We start from the raw sequence: 22,480 nt of genomic DNA, 5'->3' as shown, positions 1-22,480 counted from the left end.
TTGGCTAATTTTATCTGAATCATATAGTTCTTTAATTCTCTCTTTAGCGCTAATCTGTTACTTTAACTGAGGTTTCATTTTAATGACTATATGATTCAAAATTCAGATGTTTCAAAATTTCTGATGCTTTTTTTGCCTGTTATATTTAAGTCTGTAAATCTTTTAGAGTTATCTCAGTAGAAACTTCCTCTTATATTTTGGTGTGCAATTTATTAGCTTTGATTTCTCTGTCCAGGTGATTATTTTGTTTTCTATTTTACAGGAGTTATTCAGATTTTTTCCCACTGAAGGACTGGTGCTCTAGCCTTCTTGCTTTTAGTACCATGATCCTGTTAACAATTTTCTTAAATTTAAGACCATGTCCCTCTTTTATTATTATTATTATTACCTTTCGTAATTATTGTTTTTTGGCATCTGTTAGGCTAGTCCTGTAATTTCCTTCTTTGACCTATTTAGTATTATTTGATTGGATCCTAATGAATGTCTATTTTTGCATTAAAATATAAACAATACAAATTATATTTGCATTTGTCCTTACAGGTTGGATTATTTTATGGATTTTTTTTTTTTTTTTGGTATTATCTTTATGAAGTTTGGCATCTAGATTTTGCTACCTTCATAAAATGAATCTGGAAGAGTTTTAATAGTCACCTATTAATAACTGATAATATATGTTCTTAAAAGATTTGATAGCAACCAACGATAAGAACCTGATCCCTTTTTGCTGGGGTGAGGGGCTGGCAGCTGTGGTTTCGGTGCCACTGCCGCCCTTCGGTCCCTTTCCTAGTGGGTTTCTCCGTTTCTGTTTTAGCGTGGGCGCCTCCTGAGCTCGGCTTTTTAACATTTTTACCCTTGTTTTGGAGAGGAAATTTTGCCATCTGTAAATAACATCATTAGAAATGATCCATTAATTGCCTGGTTGTAATTCCGTGGTCTATTGAAGAGATCAAAACAGGACAGGAAATCTGGTACCTTTCTTCAATTTTTTTGTTTTTAATTCTTTCATTTTCTTTTTAAGAATGTTTTAATAGATTTTCTTTTTTCTTTTTCCAGGAAAATATTTTAAGGCCAAAACTATCTACTGTTAATTATTTTATGCTACTTTTTCATATCTTTCTCATATCCATTTTGTAAGTATTAATGAAAGTTCTTTCTCTTTTCTGGGGAAAGCTAAAAGAATTTGCTCTCCCAGCCTCATCTCCTCTAATTCCAACTAGGGCTCATAGGGATTTTATTCTTTGGATATGAAATTCCTTCTGTTTGAGGAGATAAGAAACCTGACTTCAGCCCTGCCCTACCTGACCACTTCCAGTAATTTTTACTCCCCAGCAAGAAAGTCTCATTTTGATCACCCCAGTCTCCACATTCATTTCCCCCCATGCTCATTCCCCAGGTCAGATCTTTTTTTTTTTTTTTTTTTTTTTTTAGGGGAGTGGTTCTTTATCCTAATGCACATGAGTTTTATCTATGGAGCTAAAATAATAATAATAAAATTAAAAGGCTGTGGGTACTAGAGCCTCTAATTCCTAGATTGGAAAGAATCACTGAAGAGGAGTAATTTTTTTCTTGCCCTGTTCTGAAGAAAGCACTGAGTACCTGTTAGGACCGGGGCACCGAGATAAGCAGTGAGGGGACAAAAGATGAATAAAACGTGTTTCTGGTCTCAAAAGTAGTTAATAAACCTGAAAAACAATCAATTTTATATATCAGATTTTTACTCTAAAGCAGTTCTGCCTGGGTGCACTCATAGAGAGAATTTGTCTTAGGTGAAGAGACCGTAGGAAAAACAAGTATTTGGGAGGCTCAGGAGTAGACCAGAAGTTAGTTTTTGAACATGTTAAGTTTGAGATGCCTCTGAAATTTCTTAGTAGAGGTATTAGCGACAGAGCTGGATTTAAAATTCCGGCTTTATCTGTATTTGACATGTAAAGCCACAAGGTTGGATGAGATTACCTGGGGAGGAGATGTAGCAAGAGGAAAGGAGGCACCTGCTGCTCTTTGCGGAGATGAGAAGTAGTTAGCCTAGGAGTCATAAAGGAAAATATCTGAGTGTAGTGAAAATTTCAAAATTTTATCATTACTTCTCAAACTTTAATATGAATTATTTTGTTCAAGTTTAGTAGGTCTGAGATGAGGCCTGAGATTTTGCTACTCTAAAAAACTTCCAGAAGATTAGGCTGCATCTGGCCTATGGACCACACTTTGATTTGCAAGACTTTATATGACAAAAGCGATGTAAAGTGGAAAACAAGGGAAGACTGCAGCATTTGTGGGTGAATAAGGATTAATATCCAAAACACCCAGAATGGAGGGTATCTATAAATCAACAAGAAAAAAACAGAAAGGAAAAAGAATATGGATAGGGAATTTTCCAAAAAGAAATTTTAATGGCAAATACACATGAAAAAATGCTCAGCTTTCTAGGAAATACAAATTAAACAAGCAGATCACCTTTTCCCCTCAGACTGGCAAAAGTGTAGACGTTTGCTGATACCTGGTGTGGTGGGATCGTGAGGAAAAGGGCCAAGGCACACTCTGCAAGCAGGAGTATGACTTGGTACTTTTTTTCTTTTGAAAGACCATTTGGGCATAGTTATTAAATCTTTAAATGTGCACATCCTCAGCCCAGGAATCCTTTGCCTTCATATCTAAAAGGGAAACTTGGACCTTTGCCCCAAAAGGCAGTTCAGAACTATTCATTGAAACATTTTGAAGTTGAGAAAATTGAATAATTTATATGCCCTCTGGTAAGGGAATTATTAAAAAGCCAGTGGTCCTGAAACTCCTTTGCTCATTTATTCCCCCTTGTACATTTTTAAATTTTCTCATGTTTTTTTTTTGTTTGTTTGTTATAATTTTAAGTAGTTTTAAAGGCCATAATTTCTAGTGTGTATTATATTTATGTTAAATTCATTTTTGGTCGCACATTAAAAGTAAAGGTATAATTTAAAACAGAGTAATCTACCACAGTATAATTTGCAAAGCAGGTTCTCAAACCTCTCAAATAAATTGGACTCATTTTTCATTTAAAAAAAAAAAAAGGACTTTTTATTTACTTTAACATAAACATGTAACATGCACTTGTATTACAACCACCAGACTTCTGAATTCTAGGCTGGCTGACTGGATAAATGGATAAGTCTTGGAGCCTTGCCAAGAATGTGTTTCATTGATAAAATAAGGTCTTATTCTTAATTTTCCCCCGCTTTTCTTTCAAGGGATTTTCCCTCTTGTTAGGTACTTAGGAGTTATTTATGTCCACCTAACCTTAGTTTACCATTGAAGTTTGAAGATCATTGAAATAAGCAGTGTCAGCAATATTATGAAATGAATGTATCTATACTTAATATAATCATTTTGTAAAGATTTTATTTATTTGTAGAGAAAAGGGAAGAGAGGGAGAGAAACATCAATGTGTGGTTCTCTCTTGCGCACCCCCAACTGGGGACCTGGCCTGCAACCCAGGCATGTGCTGTGACCAGGAATCGAACTGGCGACCTTTTGGTCTGCAGGACGATGCCCATCCTACTGAGCCACACCCACCAGGGCTATAGTTAATATAACCATTTAAGAGGATGAATATATAATCATTTAAAAAGGAATAAAAAAAATATGTATTGATATGGAAAGAGTTCTGAGGCATTTTGTTCAGTGAAAAACAGAAATGTTAAAATATTTTTAGGTATGGCATTTGTATTGTATGCATTTGTGTATTTACATACATGACAGGGCCTGTCCAGAAAGTATCCAGCCACGACAGTTACTGCAATATTTTAATAGAAATGTTGAAGTATTTCTATTTTCTATTCTAAATAACTTATATTTAAATTGTTTTAAAATGTTTTTTAGGTGTGGAATATCAAACAAATGATTAAGTTGACACAGGAACATATAGAGGCACTGTTGGACAAATTTGGTGGAGAGCATAATCCGCCATCAATATATTTGGAGGTAAGCTTTTGAGTACTGTAGTAATTTTGGGGGGGAAATGAACTTATAAAAAGCATTCGTATGTATAATATTGGTTATCTAAGGGGGTGGGATTAGAAATAATGGGAAGAGCCCCAGCCTGTGTCACTCAGTCAGTTGGAGTGTTCGATTCCCAGTCAGGGCACATACCTAGGTTGTGAGTTTGGTCCTCAGTCGGGGGCACATGAAGGAAATCAATAAATGTATCCTCAGGCAGGGATTAAAAAAAATAACAAGGGTAAGAGAGAATTAACTTTGTCATTATTATGCTTTTTAATCTTGTTTCACTTGTTATAATAGAGAGAAGGAAGCGTTTTGTTGTAGAGGTCAGCAAACCAGTTATCCTATTAAAAAATGGAGAGAATTTTGTAAAAATTATCTTTCCAGGACAGATCTCCCCCAAATTGGTTTTTGCTTCCTTATAGGTAAAATTTACAATATTTAAATAGCTCAAAATCACTTCATTTTACTATTTAATAATGCCTTGTGGCTTTTGTATCAGGCCTTGAATGTCATTGTCCTTAAAATCCTACGAGGTAGTAGTCACTATTCTAATCACAGATAAGCTTTCTTGGCATTACTTGCTCAGCTTGTACTGCTTACCACTACACTATCCTGCCTCTCCCTGTAAAAGCTGGCTCCACTGTAATTACTAGACATACAGGGATAGAACCCTAAATTGCAAATGATTAAGGTTACCATGTGCCTTCTGATGCCACAGACTTTTAGGCATGGATTGACGGACTCCTAAACTAAATTTCTAATTTAGTAATCTAATTACTTTTTAAAGGGCAAGGTAAATCTTTAGTATTTCATGAGAAAGTAAGTTTGCATTTCTGATATAAATTTGGAAGTTTATAAATAACTGCTGATATACTATTTTCTTTATATAGCTTATTCCAGAGCACATTGCTGGTTAATGTCAGTGCTAGGACCAGAAGTCATACCTCTGAATACTCTACTTTCTAATATCCGATGCTTTCTGTTTTACTTGTATATCTGAGGAGGACAAGCAGAGGCATCATAAGGAGGCAGATAGTTCTGGGGAAAATAGTAATTCTTTGTTAATCAGAATTAGGTAACTTCACCAGCAGTTTTTTCTGCCAGCCATTTCTCTGTCTTGGGACACATTTAATACATTTGCGTCAATAATCATATCTCACTTAAGAAGCTACACCATCGTCTCTCGAGACGGACGGCTGCCAACGACACACACATATACCTATGATAAGCTTTAATGTATGTATCAGGCACAGTAAGAAATTATCACCAATAACTAATAATAAAATAGAACAATAACAACAATATGCGACGACTATACCAGGGATTCGCTGCCCCTTCCACACACATAGCCTTCAGCTTTTTAGTATTTAAATTACATCTTAGTGGGACAGTGTAAAGCAGAACATAGCTCATAGGTTTTATCATTAACAAGTCGATTCTGATTTTCGGAACCAGCACTATGCAATTTCCCTATAGAAGGCAGTATGATATAGTGGTTAGGATAAACTATGGACTCACACAGACCCTGTGTTTGAATCCAGCCTGTGCCTAGTCCACATACGAGTTACCTAACCTCCCCATATCTCACCTTGTTGGTAAAATGGGAATAGTATCACACATGTGGTAATTTAAGGATTGATTGAGTTTATAAAGAAATAGCATAGTTCCTGACACAGTAAATGCTCCAGTAATTCAACAGATGCATATTGGTTGCCTGCTCACATTTATACTTTCCTAGACTCTGAGGATATAGCAGTTTTCTTTTTTTTTATAATCCTCACCCAGGGATCGGTTTACGGACTTGAGAGAGAGAAAGAAACATCAGTGCTAGAAACATCAGTTGGTTGCCCCCGTATGCGCCCCGACTGGGGATTAAACTCACTACCTAGGTGCATGCCCTGCTGGGATTCGAACCCACAGCCTTTTGGCGTACATTCCAACCAACTGAGCCATCCATCCAGGACAGAATATAGCAATTTAAAAAAATAAAACAAAAGTCTCTATCTTTAAGCAGCTTATATTTTAATCAGTTAAGGGATTGCAAACAATAAACATATAAATAAGTTAAAACATTGAATTTACCATCTTGGATACATTATGAAGGGAGGAGCCTGGCTGGAGATGACCGTATCCTTTCCTGCGGAAAGTTGACCCGTGGTAAAGATCTGTGAGGACTGATGTTTGAAGTCCCTTTGTGAAAAGCCAGGTCTCCTGATTACCCACTGAGATCCACTGTTGTCCTTTCTGTCTCTTTGAATTTGACTATGGTAGAAACCTCGGATAAAGTGGAATTATAAAATATTTGTTGTTTTGTGCTTGGCTTCTTTGATTTACCATGATGTCTTCAATGTTCATCCATACTGTATTATTTGCAAAATTTTTTTCCTATTTAACATTGAATAATATTCCATTGTATGTATACAGGGTGGGGGGGGAGTAGATTTACAGTTGTTCATATGGAAAAATCATATAATAATTAATAAATAATATAAAAATAAACTTTTGCATACTCACAACTGTAAGCCTACTTTTGCCTCTCCTTGTATACCACATTTTGTTTATCCATTCATCTGTTGATGGATAAGCTTCAGTGGTTGGTTGCTTCCATCTTTTGGTTATTGTGAATAATGCTACTATGAACTTAGGCACACAAATGTTTGAGTCTGATTTTACTTCTTTGGGTTAATATCTGGAAGTGAGATTAACTGAATCTTGTGGTGATTATGTATTTAATCTTTTAAGGAATTGTCCTACTGTTTTCTACAACAGCTGTATTTTACATTTCCATTAACAATATACAAGATTTCCAGTTACTCCATATACTTGCCAAATTCAGTGTCATGAAGCTTTACTCTATGTTTTCTTCTGTGAACTTTATAGTTTTAGTTCTTGTGTTCAGGTCTTTGATTCATTTTGAGTTAATTTTTGTGTATGGTGTAAGGTAAGGGTCCAGCTTTTGCATGTGTGTATCCAGTTTTCCCATGGCCATTTGTTGAAAAACCCTTTCTCATTGGATGGAAATTTTGATCAATGCCCTTGTCAAAAGGCATCTGACTATATAGGTGAGAATGTATCTCTGGGCTCTCTATTCCATTGGTCTGTATGTCTGACTTCATGCCAATACCACACTGATTTGATTACTGTAGTAAAAACTAAGTTTTCAAATCAGGAAGTTTTAAGACCTCCAACTTTTTTCTTTTTCAAGATTATTTTGGCTATTTGGGATCCCTTGAGAGTCCATATGAATTTTAGGATGGATTTTTTTTCTATTACTACAAACACACTTGGATTTTTGCTAGGGATTGCAGCAAATCTATAGATTGTTTTGGGTAGTATTGACATCTTAAGAGACCTTAACTCTTAAATATGAATGGACATCTAACAATAACCAGATATTCCAGATATTTGAAGAAATCTTTTAACAGGAAAGATAACAGCAGAAATGGTCAAAAGGTACTCCAACAGTGCAGAGAACAGAAAAAAACTGTAATTAACATCAGAGATGGAGGAAGACGTAGTAAGCTGTTCTTGTTTTATGGCAGTACTAAAGAAGCAAAAGTAATAGAAAATCAATTGACCATAAATGTAAGGCTTTATTTCTGGACTCTTAATTCTGTTGTTTTGTTCCATATGTGTGTTCTTATTCCAATACTACATATCTTGATTACTGTAGCTTTATAGTAACTCTTGAAATCAGGACATGTGAATCCTCCAACTTTTGTCTTTTTCAAGGTTGCTTGGGTTATTCTGAGTCCTTTGCACTTCCATGTAAATTTCAAGATTCATTTGTCCATTTCTTTTAAAAAAGCCATCTGAGATTTTGATAAGGATTTCATTGAATATGTAGATCAATTCAAGAACTCTTCTTAATCTTATTAAGTGGGGTTTTTAGTTCAAAAATAAATTATATGATTTATGCCCTCAACTTACCGTTTACTAGAGTCATGTCAAGAATTCAACTAAGTAACATGGTAATTAATAGTAATAACTATAACAAGAATTACTAGTACTACTTATTATGCTAATAAAAATATTTATCAGGTTTTTGCTATATGATAGGCTGTAATAATTTTTTTCCTTATCTCATTAATTCTCAAAATTATTATACAAGTGAGGAAAAACTAGCAATATAAAGAAGACTGTGGTTACACTCCTAAGGAGCTGTAGAGAAAGAATAACTTTCAGATTTTTCCCAAGGAGAGGTTTGAATTAGACTTTGAAAGATAAGATTTTGATAAGAAGGAATGGGGTTTTAGAAAAGCTGCCTCTTTAAGAAATATCTGGTATCTGCAACATCTTGAAGAACCGAGGGACTTTTGTTGGTGGCAGTGGCGGTGGCTGAGGTGTGCGTTGATGTGGGAGGACTTGCTTACATTTGTGGGCTAAGAAGACAGATGAAATAAGAGTAAATAGGGGATAACATGTACCAGGTAGACACCCAACGCTGTCACTAAGCTGAGAGCAGAAAAGGGCTGGGGAAAGATGTGCAGAATGGCTTAGGCAGAGTAGAAGAGGAAGCTTTTATTTGATGGCTTTGATCTTCAGAGTAAATTTGAAGGTATTGCTATTTTCTGAGTGAATTCAAGGTTTGAGGCGAGGTGAAATTAGGAGCCAGAGAAACATGGAAAAGGTTGGAATAAGTATTGTGAAGAATTTAATGTGATATTAAAAATAAGTAACATTTTTCAGGCAGTAGTATGAAGCACTAAGTTTCATAAATTGATTATGGAACTAATTGGCCGAGCTTTGTTATTTTCTCCAGCAATATGTGGTCTGACTCAAGGGAAAGAATGGAATAATTGAGTGGTGGAATTTACCCAAGATTGGTATTAACAAGCAAGTTGGTCAAAGAGTGAGAATTAGCCAGAGAATCTTAAGATGTTACCAGTGGCATCGTTGAAATAGAGAGCCACTATTACTTCGGGAAAATAAGACAACAAAGACCCAAGTCTGAGAAGCTTGACGGGGTCCATGTGGACTACGAACACATTAATGTGGCAGTGAGATGGGGACTTAGGAACGTGGGACAGTGAGTGTGCGCACAGCGGTGTAGGAGGTCCCAGACTGCGATGTCAGCATCATTGGGAACTCTCTTTTTAAAGAACTGTGTAGTGTAGCTCTGGATCTTGAAAGTAGTGTGGAAGTAAGTGGTTTTAGAGATACAGGTATAAAGAGCTTTGAGGTAAGAGTGTTAATAGAATAATCATCCGCACTGAACGCAGCCAAGATAACAGGGTGGAAGGAGCCCAGCCAGGCCCGAAACCAGGTAGGCGAGTGCTTCGGTAGACGGCCGCTGTGCGTGGGGGAGGTGGAGTAAGCCTGTGTATTGTGCTTAAGAAAAGGCAGAGGTACTGAGAAATGCAACGAAATAACCATTTCTAACGCACAGTGGAGAGAACAGTGTATTTTCAAAAATTAAGGATAACATTTTGGTAAATAATATTCGGAAATTTTATTGTTTACATTTATTACTTTTCCTAAGGCTACTTTTGTGTAGTGAATGTGCTGCTGCGCAGTGAGTAATGTGTGCTCTATGCACGGAGGAACTTTTGTCCAACAGACCGCCATGTGCACAATCTGCAAAGCGTGGGAATTGCAGCGAGCGGTCTTTATTTTCGTAGTCTGAGCCCCAAACAGGGCCAGGCACATGAAGGCTCGATATAGATATATTTAGTGAAGGCTCAATAAGTGGATCACATTAAAAGAGCTACCCTTAAATAATCAGCGCTTGGAACTGAGAGTTAAATAGAAATACAGCCCAGAAAATTTTGAATTGATTTGGTTCTTTTGCCTTGGAATGCTATGAGACATTCCAGAGTTCGGGTAGGGCACCTTGTAGGTTATAAAGAAAGCTCTTTACCTCAGTAGCTCATTTTAGTATTTCCTTCTCTTTTCTTCTCCCAGAATTACATGGCAAGATCTAGCATACCAGGTGCAGTGGTCTTTTCTGAAATGACATTTTTCCTTCATTCTCTTCTACCTCTGATAATTCTTCCCTGCTTATAGAATGAAGTTCAGGCTTCATAGCATGGTATATACATTCTCTACAATCTGATCCCTTACCCACTTTTTCTGTCCTATTGTTTCTGTGTTTCTGGTCTTCGTTTAAATTCCACAAATATATCTCAATACCTTACTGTGTCCTAGTTATCGTATGACATACGGCTATACTCGTCGGCAGCCGTCCGTCTCGAGAGACGATGGTGTAGCTTCTTAAGAGTCTATCTGCACCGCCGAGAATGGCTGTGCAGTCCGACTCGGGAGTGACACGGTATCTGTCTCCTCCCGTGTTGAATCGACGTCTTGTGATGACGCTGGAGTGTCCTCTCCAGTGAAGCTGAAGCTACAGAGCCTGGGCAGAGTGATATGGAGGGTCTGCTGTTGCCCATGCAGCAGACCCCCCCCCCTCTCTTCGCAGCTGAAGGGTCCAAGGGAAAGACGGAGTCAATACAGCTTGGCTTCAGGTGCGCCGCAGGAGTTGCCAGTGTTGACTACAACGTCAAACCGCCTTAGGGACTCCGTCTCCGGATTTTCTGTCGGGGTTTACTCCCTTAGCCTTTCCCCTGAAGAGGTATGCCGCAAGGCAGCGGAGGTTTTTTGGAGTCAGAGTTTTCCTTCTCTGATGTGCCCTGACTGGAAGATCGAACCAGCGACACTTAGCTCGCAGGCCGATGCTCAATCCACTGAGCCAAACCAGCCAGGGTATACGGCTATACTAGTCCATAGTTTTCTCCTATGTTTTAAAATTTTCTACCTCCTTATTTTGTTCCACAGTTTATCCTGTACACAGTACCCTCTTCTCCCCACTTACTCCATCCACTTAAAGGATAACCTTTTAAGACCCCCTCCTCCCCATTCTTTTATCAAGAATGTTCTTTGTTTATTTGTCATGTACAGCATTTGCACAAATAAAAATACATTCATCTGCTTCTCAGCAGCCCAGTAATGAACTCCTTGAGAGATGAGTACTGCTATTTCTAAATCTTTCATTCTCCCTGTTGCCTTTCATAAATGTTCATGGTACTGCATCTATTTGGGGTGCTAGGAAGAAATGGTGGACCGTGGTGTGGGGGAGGGTGAGTACCCCTGCCTTAAAGAGCCATGGACATGTATACTTCAGTTCATTCCATCTCCTTACTTTCAATAGCATTCTGTTTTCAAGATTCTCCTTACTTTTAGAGTATGATATATGTGGTCATTTGACCTTAGAGCCTTAGTCAAAAAAGAACAGTGGTCCCCGAATTTCCTGGCTGCATTGTGTAAGCCACCTTTGCAAATAAAATTTTATTCTCTAAGCAATATTTGATGAGGAAGGAGGTTATCGGCGATGCATACATAGTGGGAAGAATAAAGTATTTTAACTGATAGCTATATCAGAAAGAAGACGGCAGTTATACATCTTCTCAGCCCTATTGAGGAGGTTTTGGTGGTGTTTGGGAGCTCTGGCATTGTGACCTGAGTCTTGTTTTTTGTCAAATCTAATACCTCATCTCCTTTGCAGCACATTTATCTGCTCTTTGAGAAGGGGAAGTGGGGTGTAAAACATTATGTGCCAACAACTTTTTTGGGGGAAAAAATTTTAATGAAGAGGGTACTTATCCTTGATGTAGTATAGTGTTTTATATTATCTTCATTTATTAATACTCATAGATATTCTAGACATCTCTCATATATGTATATCAGTTTCTCAGTGTAATATCATATCTTATGATAAAAGATTTATCTAAAGGTAAAAGTATTCATTTACAGTACTTTCAGTGCTTATTTTGTAACATAACTTAAGACCCTGTTATATTATAAAGGGATTATAAGCAAGAACTTGAATTTTATATTTCCTTTTGTTACTGTCAGGAAAAAGTCCAGATTCAATGTAAGTCTGCTTTATTTTATAGGCCTATGAAGAATACACCAGCAAGCTAGATGCCCTCCAGCAAAGAGAACAGCAGTTATTGGAATCCCTAGGGAATGGAACTGATTTTTCTGTTTCTAGTTCTGCATCCACGGACACCGTTACATCTTCTTCCTCCTCTAGCCTTTCAGTGCTACCTTCATCTCTCTCAGTTTTTCAAAATCCCACAGATGTGTCACGGGGCAACCCCAAATCACCACAAAAACCTATTGTTAGAGTCTTCCTGCCCAACAAACAGAGGACAGTGGTGAGTTAACTTTTAATATCATCAATGCCTTTTCTTCGTATTTTTTCAGAAAGACCAGTTGTTGAAAATGAAACATATTATCACTTCATACTTAGTGATCATGTAATTGAAGCATTCATTTCAAACAAGGGAGGAAAAGATAATTACTTGGTGCCAAAGTCTGCGTTCCTTAGCTGTAACAGATAGTATTGTTTTTAGTGTCACATTGGATGTTAAAACCTACCTACCAAACTCGAACCACACACAAGTCTCAATACTAGTTCAGAATCAATCAGAATTTTAAGACTAGTACCTGCTTGTTGTCTAACAACTAACAGGTAAGATTCACTCTTCACCCTTGAGAAATCTCTGTTTGGATTTATTTTTCCTCTTGTTTGCATAAATTTTGTTTGTTGATCCGTTAGTGTCACCATTGGAATAGAGTACAGTAGTCCCTCTCTATATCGCGGTTCACTTATCGCGGCCTCACTGTATCACGGGATTTTTAAAAATATTATATTTAATTATTTATCGCGGATTTTTCGCTATATCGTGGGATTTTGCGGTACTGTATACGTATGTTGTTAAAGTTATGTAGGTTTAAGAGTGTAGAATGTGTTTAAGAACATAAGTAATATTTATAAAAGTGTGGAAATGTTAATAAGGGAGTGGGAAAGGTTAATACAGGACTGGGAACAGTTTATAAGTGTGTGGGAAGGGTTTATAAAGCCTTAAAATGTATATAAATACTAAAATAAGTGTAAGGTTCCTACTTCGCGGGGCGGGGGGGGTCTAGAACATAATACCCGTGATAAGTGAGGGAATACTGTACTCTGTATTGCTCTGTAAGTAACATTTAGAGCAAGGAAATCTGCAGAATTATTTTGGATGGTCTGTAATCCTCAAGGATAGCAAATACTGTCAGTAGGCTTAGTAAATAACGTACCTGAATATGTCACTCACTACTTTTTATAATATATAAGGTTGCTTTTGATATTAACAAAAACCATTTTATTTCCAAATACAACTAAGTCAAAGTAGTTTTTAATTATTTTTCTCAGACAGCACCAGTAGTAATGCTGGTTCTTCATGGAAACTTTGCTTACCTGTGCTCTGGTGACCTCCAGTGTGGTCAGTTCTAAAACAAAACCACCTCAATGTCAGGGAGATTAAAATGTTGGGGATTATTGTACACTAAATAAGACTAAAGAGACATAACAACTAAATACAGTGTGTGGTCCTGGTTTGGGACTAGGATGGGAAGAGCTATAAAAGGCTTGAGGCTTGGAAAAGTTTTCATACTGACTATTAGATGTTACTACAGAATTAAGAACTTTTCAGGTGTGATAACATTTACTATGTAGGAGAATCTCTTTATTCTTAGAAACTGCATGTGGAGGTGTTAAGGGGCATGTTGCCACCATGCCTGCGACTCCCCACACCCTTTGTTGAAGTGTAACTTCAAATGTACAGATCCCAAGCGTACAGTTCAGTGACTTTCCGCGAATGTAACTGCCGTGCAGATCAAGATACAGAACATTTCTAGTGCTTGAGAGGGTTCTCCTGTGTCCCCCAGCCCTGATTCAGTCCCCACCCTCAAGAGTAACCATTACTCTGACTTCTCATCGCAGTCGGTTTGGAACTTATTGTCCGGTGGTATGATACAAAACAAAATGTAGAGAGGGAAAAAAATATATGAAATTTTGAATCAGAGACATTGAATTTTAATTGTACTGTTTCTTCTAATTTTTATATGTTTGAAGTTTTTCATGATAGAGTTATAAAAATTCAAAGAACATAGAATAAAGGAAAACTAGAAAGTTCAAAATAAACAGTTGTCACTAGGGGAAAAAAACTGAATGTACTGGGGCTGATTTGAGGAAGTAGCAATGCAACACTTCGAATAAAATGTCAGTACCTCAAGATAGTTACTGGTGTGGCTCAGTGGACTGAGCACTGGCCTGCGGTCTTCAACAAACAACAACAACAAAGTTACAGCATACTGCAGAGCTGTATTAAAGTGCTTTATGAAAATTACAATATTTTAAAACATTCAGTGGAGCCCTGGCCAGGTTGCTCAGTTGTTTGGAACATCGTCCTGTACACCAGAAAGTTGCAGGTTTGATTCCTGGTCAGCGCATATACACAGGTTGTGGGTTCGATCCCCTGCCAGGGCATGTACGGGAGGCAACCAGTCCATATTTCTCACATTGATCTCTCTCTCTCTCTCTCTCTCTCTCTCTCTCTCTCTCTCTCTCTCTCTCTCTCTCTCTCTCTCCCTCCCTCTTTCTCTCTTTCCGTCTCTCCTCCCCCTTGCTCGCTCTCTAAAAGCAAAATGAAAAAATGGCCTCAGATGAAGATTTAAAAATAAAATTTTTTTTTTATTCAATGAATGAGGTAAAAAGATAAAACCCAGCAGAATGAAGAGAGAATTAATGAACTCTGTAAAGCAAAGAACGTTATAGAAAATACAGAGTGGTTAGGTGGTATGAAGGAATGAAGAAATAATTTCACCATGTGCCACAAGAAGAGCTCCAGAGTGTTAGAAGTAAAGGAATAGAGCAAAATTTAAAGAAATGATGGCTGACATTTATGAAAGACATGAATGTAAAGATTTGGGAAACATAAGTCCCAAGTTGGATAAGTACATTTGAACCCATACTTATAGATGTAACAAAATGAAAGAATATTGTTTCAAAAGCACTTAGGAAAAAGTATCTGGAAAAGAATTTCAATTAGATTATCGAACAAACTTCTTCATAGCCGCTGCGGAAGCCAGCAGACAGTAGAATCCTACACAGAAAGGGCTGAGAGAGGCCTGTGAGTGACCTAGCTAAGCTCTGGAGCTCAGCCAGCGTGGTACCCTGAGTGCAGGCACCACATGCAGCCCTTCCTAGGGGAGGCGCTTACCTCTCCCGCTGTGGTGTCAGTCTTCTGGGTTTTTGCCGCTAAGATAGCTGAGAACTATCTTGGCAGGTTTGAGCTTGCTTTTCTCAGTGAGTCTGAACACCTTTTCATATGTTTGAAGGCCATTTATATTTCTGTTCCTATCCTTTGCCCACTTTTTTGTTGGTTTGTTGGTCTTAATCTCGGTTTTTCAGGAGCTTTCTCCATATAACCTATGCCTGTTATATGAGTTGCAAGTCTTTTTTTCCAGTTGGCATTTGTCTTTTGACTTTGCTTATAATGTGTTTGTTTTGCCATCTAAAAAAGCGCTTTATTTTATGCGGCTGAATTTACTGATTTTTCTCCTATAGTTTCCAGAGTTTGCATCATAGTTATAAAGGCCTTTTTCATTTGAGGTTATAAAGGAGTTTGCTTTGTTTTCTTTGAGCTCTTTTATGGATTGTCCCCTCCTTCTTTCAACATTTAAAATCTTAGCTCCATTTATAGTTTACCCTCACATACAGTATGCGGTATGGATGAACATCTCCTTTTTATAGATTGGTTCCAGTTGTTCCAACATCAATTATTTAAAAAGTTAATCTTTATCTTATTTTAGATGCTGCCTGTATTTTATCCTAATTTCCTTCACATATTGGAATCTGTTTTGGTCTTTTCTGTTTCACTGGTCTGTCAGTCTGTTGAACAGACATTATCATGAAGGACCAGATAGTACCAAAAAATCAGCCTACAGAAGTGGAATGAAGAAGGAATGATTGATGACTTTCCCTCCATGAAAGGGAGGAAAATCAAATTTTTGCCTTCTGATGAAATATACATACACCTTGGAATCGAGCTGTGCAGAGAAGCATAAGGGAGCATAGCTATATTTGAAAATGGCGTTACAGAAATGCAGGAGGGAAATTACCAAAGGAACTGAGGGGTAAAGAGTCCCAGTTCATTGATTGCCTTATCTGCCATATGGAATTTGAATTTTGCCTTATAAATAATGGGACAATTTTCAGAAGACTAATGAAATTAAGATTATATTCAGGGGTTCTAAATCTGAGTTCACTGGGCTACTCAGTAATCCATACATGGGCTTCAAGTTCCATGAACCCTCCCTGGAATTTATGTCAGAGAGACCATCTGAGTCATCAGATTCTCAGAAGTTTGACACACAAAAGTTAAGAATACCTTCTTTAACGACAGCTCTACCTAAGACACAGAGGCAAACAAACACAGGAGCCTGTCAGAATGAGGAGACAAGAGAAGTATGGCACAAAAGGGGATACAGATCAAGGTTCCAGCAGGAGAACTAAGTGATGAGGAGATAGCGAACCTAACAGACAATGAGATAGCCAACCTAACAGACGCAGAGTTCAAAACACTGGTGATAAAGATGCTCACAGGCTTGACAGATATGCTTGAGTACGGCAAATGCATAAGGGAAGAAGTGAAGCCTATGCTAAATAAAACGAAGGAAAATCCACACAAAACCAATGGTGAAGGGAAGGAAACCAGGGTTCAAATCAATTATTTGGAACATAAGGAAGAAAAAACACAGTCAACCAGTACAGAATGAGGAAACAAGAATTGAAAAAACTGAGGAAAGGCTTAGGAACCTCTGGGACAGCTTTCAACATGCCAATATCTGAATCATAGGGGTGCCAGAAGGAGAAGAGGAAGAGCAAGAAATTGATAGCTTATGTGAGAAAATAATGAAGGAAAACTCACCAAATTTGGTGAAGGAAATAGACAAAGTCCAGGAAACACAGAGAGTCCCAAAGAAGCTATACCCAAAGAGGACCACACCAAGACACATCATCATTAAAATGCCAAAGGTGAAAGATAAAGAGAATCTTAAAAGCAGCAAGAGAAAAGCAGAGAGTTACCTACAAAGGGATGTCTATAAGACTGTCAGCTGATTTCTCAAAAGAAACTTTGCAGGCAAGAAGGGACTGGCAAGAAGTATTCAATGTGATGAAAAGCAAGGACCCACAACCAAGACTACTCTATCCAGCAAAGCTATCATTTAGAATGGAAGGTCAGATAAAGTGCTTCCCAGACAAGGTAAAGCTAAAGGAGTTCATCATCACCAAGCCATTATTATATGAAATGTCAAAGGGACTTACTTAAGAAAAAGACGATCAAAATTATGAACATTAAAATAACAGCAAACTCACAACTATCAACAACTGAATCTAAAAAATAGAAACAAAATCTAACTAAGCAAACCAGAATAGGAACAGAATCATAGGTATGGGGATCATTTGGAGGGTTATCAGCTGGGAAGGAGACGGGGGGAGAAATGGGGAAATGGTGCAGAGATTAAGAAGCATAATTGATTGATAAAAAATAGACGGGGAAGATAAGAATAATATTGGAAAGGGTGAAGGCAAAGAACTTGCATGCATGACCCATGGACATGAACTAAGGGGGGGCGCTTGCTGGAGGGAAGGGGGCTACTGGGCAGAGGGGAGCAAAGGGAAAAAAGTTGGGACAATTGCAATAGCGTAATCAATAAAATATACTTAAAAAAGAATACCTTCTTTAGAAAGATATCTGTGATACCATGGGATAGGATAGATTGAGCTTTAAAACTAAAGATAGAGTTGCTAATCAAGAAATTTTTGCATTAGAGTAGGCAGAATATGAGTAGCAGAGCAGAAAGGTGAGCTTTCCCTTCAATTTATTATTTCTGGAAGTCATGGCTAATGCACAGTAGTTACATTCTGTAAAATTTCTGCAAACACTGAATTAGTGAATACTGAACCATTACTCCTAGGGCAGATACAGGGTTACTATTATATAAATGAGCCAAAGATGGCCTCTATATATTGGCCCTTAGGTTGTTTATTTTTTTCAGTCTGCTGGGGCCCATTAGCTTAAAAGCCCGCTGGCATGGGGCACTTGTTTATGGTGTCAGAGCTAGAACAAGAAGGCACAGTGTCACCTTGTTCAGCCACAGCTGGGAAAGTGTGCATTGGATTTGCTACTCTGTTCATGTTCACAAAAGCATTGCAACTATTGGTTTGGGGATTACAAGTAAATTTAGCAAGTAGACAAATTGCAAATACAGAATGCACAAATAAAGAGAATCAACGATGCCAATCCAGTCTCATGCATACTTCCAATGGTGAGCCTAGTCCTTCATGAGAAGCTGTTCCCTTGCTGGGTAGTTTTAATGGTTATATTGAGCTAAATCTGGCATCCTGTTTTTTCCTAATCATAGGTCCTAATTTGGCTTTCTGGATTGTTCCCCCTTCAATATACTAGTTAAATTCAGCTGTCTTATATCTACCCTTACACCATTTTTTCCCCTCTAGCATAAAGATTCCCACTTTCTTTGGGACCTTTTGGCTTGCTAAATACTTCATTGGTTTAAGAGAATGAAGCCTTTAATTTTATGGTCTCCACCCCACCCCCACCCCCCATCGTTAGAATTGCCCAACCTGAACTCCCACCGTCTCACCGTAGCCCACATTGTGTTTGTCGGTTCCCTTTCAGTTATAAATTACTCCGATTCACCCAGAGACAGGGACGTACAGTAAACGTCAAGATAGGGATGATTTCAAGTGGTCCCTCCCTCTCCACTCCCAGTGTCTTCTCTGCTTCTGCCCAGGCCAGCTTCATTCTGGAACCAGATTTCCTCAGTGCAGTGGGGAAGAAGGCCACAGGGGCTCCGGGTTTCTGCTTGTCGCACTGTAACTAGGGTGGGAAGAACTCTCAACTAGTGTCATCCGTCAGTTTAGTGCTGGGGTCATCACTAGTGCTGGATCGGTTGTTCTTCCCAGGAATATGGAACACTGATTAGTCAGCTTACGTCCTGTGTAGCCAGAAAAGTCGTGGCCCGTGATTGAGAGCCTATTCAGTACCGTGTGAATTTTTTGGAAAGGGCAGGTTCCCCAAGAATATAGGGATGCTTAGGCATCTTAAACAACAAATATCAATTACACACTTAAATATTTTCTTTTTCCTGTGTTTAGGATCAGTAAGACATCTCTTAAGGACCATCAGTGTGATTGAAGCATTAAACAGTTTTTAGCTTTGAACAATGTTCGATCAAGATTGATTTTGCTTTAAATGTTGGCATCTATTGTTCCTTCGTCATGGGTACATAGGGATCTATTATATTTTCTATTCTCTTTTATGTGTTTAAAATACTTTATAATTTTCATAAATTCATTTTACATTGGTGAATAATAGATATTTGTCATAACTTCCCTTTCATATTAAGTTAGCTGTAGAAATGATGTTGTATCTGACATAGTAATCCATATAACTTTTAAGGTATTATATTACGAAGGTAAGTTACTGAGTTTTTTAAAAAATGATGTGGAAAACATAATTCTTTCCCTTTACCTCAAATCATACGTTTATGATCCTGTAGGTACCTGCCAGGTGTGGAGTTACAGTCCGGGACAGTCTAAAGAAAGCTCTGATGATGAGGGGTCTAATCCCAGAGTGTTGTGCTGTCTACAGAATTCAGGATGGGTATGGTTTGTATGTGATGTGAACTTCTGTTTAAAAAACGTAGACATTAAACCTTGGGCCTTCTCTAGGATCTTTATCTAAACCTAGGGAATTGAAAATCAACTTTGGAAGACAATATTAAATTAAGCATAAAGAATTCTTGTAGGCCCTTTGAGGAATTAACATTAGCTATTTTGTATGTGACAATAGTGTGTTACTCTGATCAAATGACTTTACTTGGAATTTGTGATTCTTAAAATTTTTGAACCACTTAGAATGTGACTTATTTGAATAGTGGACTCGTCCCCACTCCTCTGTTTTTAGTACAAACTCATAGTTTCACAAAAGGCTTGTCAAATTAACATTTTATATGAACTATTTTTCTTTCAGAAAGCATCTAAAATCATGACAATATACAGCCCCCCCCAATTTTGAATCCCATTTTAAAAGTTACCCTTTTGGGGGCACATTGTCCCTTGAGTACTCTTTTTCTCTGGATAGATATATCCGTACCTGTGGTTTTTTGGTTTTTTTTTTTTTTTTTTTTTTTTTGGATGCCAGGAACAATCCATTTTCTGCTGTTGTAGGTCTTTTCTGGAGCTGACTTGAAGAAAAGAGTACATCTCTTTACCCTGCTGTTTGTCCAAGAGTGATACATTTATTTGGGGTAAACTTAAAAATTAATTTATTGCCATTTAAATTTCTAACGATGGAAGACCAGGGAGCCAGACCTCCCTCACCATTACTAGTCCCTCAATAACCAATTTTCATATCTTCAGCATGAGGTGTATGAAGATTTTTAGGTATGATTACCAAGAAAGGCTTGTGTCTACACTTTTCAGGGAGAAGAAGCCAATTGGCTGGGACACTGATATTTCCTGGCTTACTGGAGAGGAATTGCATGTAGAAGTATTGGAGAATGTTCCACTTACAACACACAACTTTGTATGTACCTTTACATTGTTTTGAAATGTCAGAAATGTTTATGTTCTTGTGAATGGATTTTTATGTAGGACATATGAAATATGGATGAATAATTTGAGGATTGATATTTTACCTAAGTTAAAAATCAGTTCTGTTCTATAAAAGATTGGAATTTAAACTAAAGAGTTTTACTTTAATCATTATACTTTCTTTTGAATTTAAAAAAGCAATACATGCCCATTATTAAAAGAGAATTTGAATGGCACAAAAAGTATATCAAGTAAAAATGAAAATAACCATCTTAGAGGTAAACTAGTATTAATCAATTATTGTGTAGTCTTCCAATTTCTTTCTGTATATGCAGACATGTATACTTATATTTGTGAGCCTGAGGTTTTCTCCTTTCTCTTTTTTCTCCATTTCCCTCTTTTCTCTTCATTACTTCCCATTTCTTTTCTCTTCTTAAACTAAAAATGGAGTCTTGTTCTTTGTGATATTCTTTACCTGTAAAAAAATCAACAGTACATCATGTACATCTTTTGATGTTATTACACCTAGCTTTATTTTTATAATGATTGCATAATAGTCTGTAAGAATAGTATAAATTGGGCATATTTAACCATCCCGCTATTAATAGACATTTAATTTTTTAAATCTATTATATAGAGGCCTAAACAGGATCTTTCTGCATACATCTTGACATACTTGGGTAAATTTTTCTGAAGGGTAGGTTGATGGAAGTGAAACGGCTCTTCTTGAAGATTGAAAGGTGTTAAAACTCTCCATGAGGACTTCTCCCTTTGGTTTTTGCATTTGCTAGAACCCAGCCTAAGCCCGAAGCCTGAAAAGTGAGAATCTGTCCTCTAAAGGGCAGGCAAAAGCCAGAATTAGAATGATCTATGAGACAACAATGAATTTATTATCTATATATACAGAATTTTAACCATAGTTTATTTTTTTCTAGATGGGTAGTTATTGCTACCATTTTGTCGTCAAGGGTTTTCCCGTGTGCCTTGGTGGTTAGTACAGCTGGGCTCTTGAAGCAGACCATTGATGAGATGATTTCCTTGGGGGGTTGTGCTTTTGGGGCTCTATTAGTAGTGAATAATGAAATCAGGTGTTTCAACAGTGAAGGCGTTTTCTTAACAAATGTAAAATACACCCAGTGTCAATCAGATTTACTGTGTAGCAAATAGTTTTATAATGATGAACTAGGAAGTTCTTTACTGTTGAGGTTTTTTAACTCAGTGTAGAATTTTGAGTGGTATTTAGGAATCCAAAAACAGTTGAGCTTACATTTCATAGTGATTACTACTCTTTTTCTTAATTACTCTTAGCCATAAATCGGATATGGGGAGGTAAGAGAAGACCTAAGTTGCCAGCTGGGAAATTGTGTTAAAATAAGAGCCTCAGGAAGGTCCTTGCCATAACCGTGTAATGAGAGCAAACTGCAGGTCAGTTCAGAGTGTGGAGGGCTTTTCAGCGCAGGTGGAGACCTGGCAGTAAATGTTTATGGAAAACCTTCCATTTGCCAACACCGTGTCTGATCGGGGAATATAACAGTGAAGAAGAAGAACAGTGTCCTGGCCTTAGAGTACAGAGACAAATGATCTCGTAAGAAACCTCCATAAACACTTGTCATTACCGCCTATGTGTGAAGTGCTGTAGATATTCAGAGTACAGACGATTGAGGAGGCAGGAAGGTTTCCGAAGGGAAGAGTGAGCTGAGGTCTAATGGATGGGGGAAGAGCTGAGGAAAGTGAAGGGAAGAGTACTCAGAGCAGAGCAAACGGCAAGAAACCATGTTAGCTTTTCAGTTTTAAAAAATTATTCAGAATGGCTGGTACCAAGTTTGGGGCGGGGGCTGCTAGAGTACAGCAGGAATTATGGGTGGAGTAAGCAGAACCCCGCTCACGAGAGTCCTTGTAAGCCATATTAATGATTTGGACTTCTGTAAAATAATCGGAAACTTAATGATCGGAAGCAGGAGAGTAGTCTGATTGGACAAATGTTTTAGAACGGTTGCTCTGCATGTCTGGAGGCAAGAGTAAAAGCCCGTTCTCTGCTTCTGAGAAAGGGCAGGGCTTCCT

The 22,480-nt window shown here is 37.7% G+C and overlaps 1 protein-coding gene across 3 annotated transcripts in view; it reads left to right on the top strand.

The window, feature by feature from the left end:
• The window catches only part of BRAF (B-Raf proto-oncogene, serine/threonine kinase), a 108,530-nt gene that overhangs the window by 26,312 nt on the left and 59,738 nt on the right, over positions 1 to 22,480 (top strand). For all 3 annotated transcript variants that reach the window (XM_090287593.1, XM_090287592.1, XM_090287594.1), the window contains exons 2-5: positions 3,850 to 3,951; positions 11,865 to 12,128; positions 19,384 to 19,487; positions 20,309 to 20,411. In XM_090287593.1, the coding sequence (XP_090143719.1) occupies positions 3,850 to 3,951; positions 11,865 to 12,128; positions 19,384 to 19,487; positions 20,309 to 20,411 (573 nt within the window). The remainder of the gene's footprint in view (positions 1 to 3,849; positions 3,952 to 11,864; positions 12,129 to 19,383; positions 19,488 to 20,308; positions 20,412 to 22,480) is intronic.

This window comes from Furipterus horrens, unplaced genomic scaffold, assembly GCF_987537825.1.
Source record: "Furipterus horrens unplaced genomic scaffold, mFurHor1.1.pri manual_scaffold_9, whole genome shotgun sequence".
Lineage (NCBI taxonomy): Eukaryota > Metazoa > Chordata > Mammalia > Chiroptera > Furipteridae > Furipterus > Furipterus horrens.
This window is presented reverse-complemented; position numbering and strand designations above follow the sequence as displayed.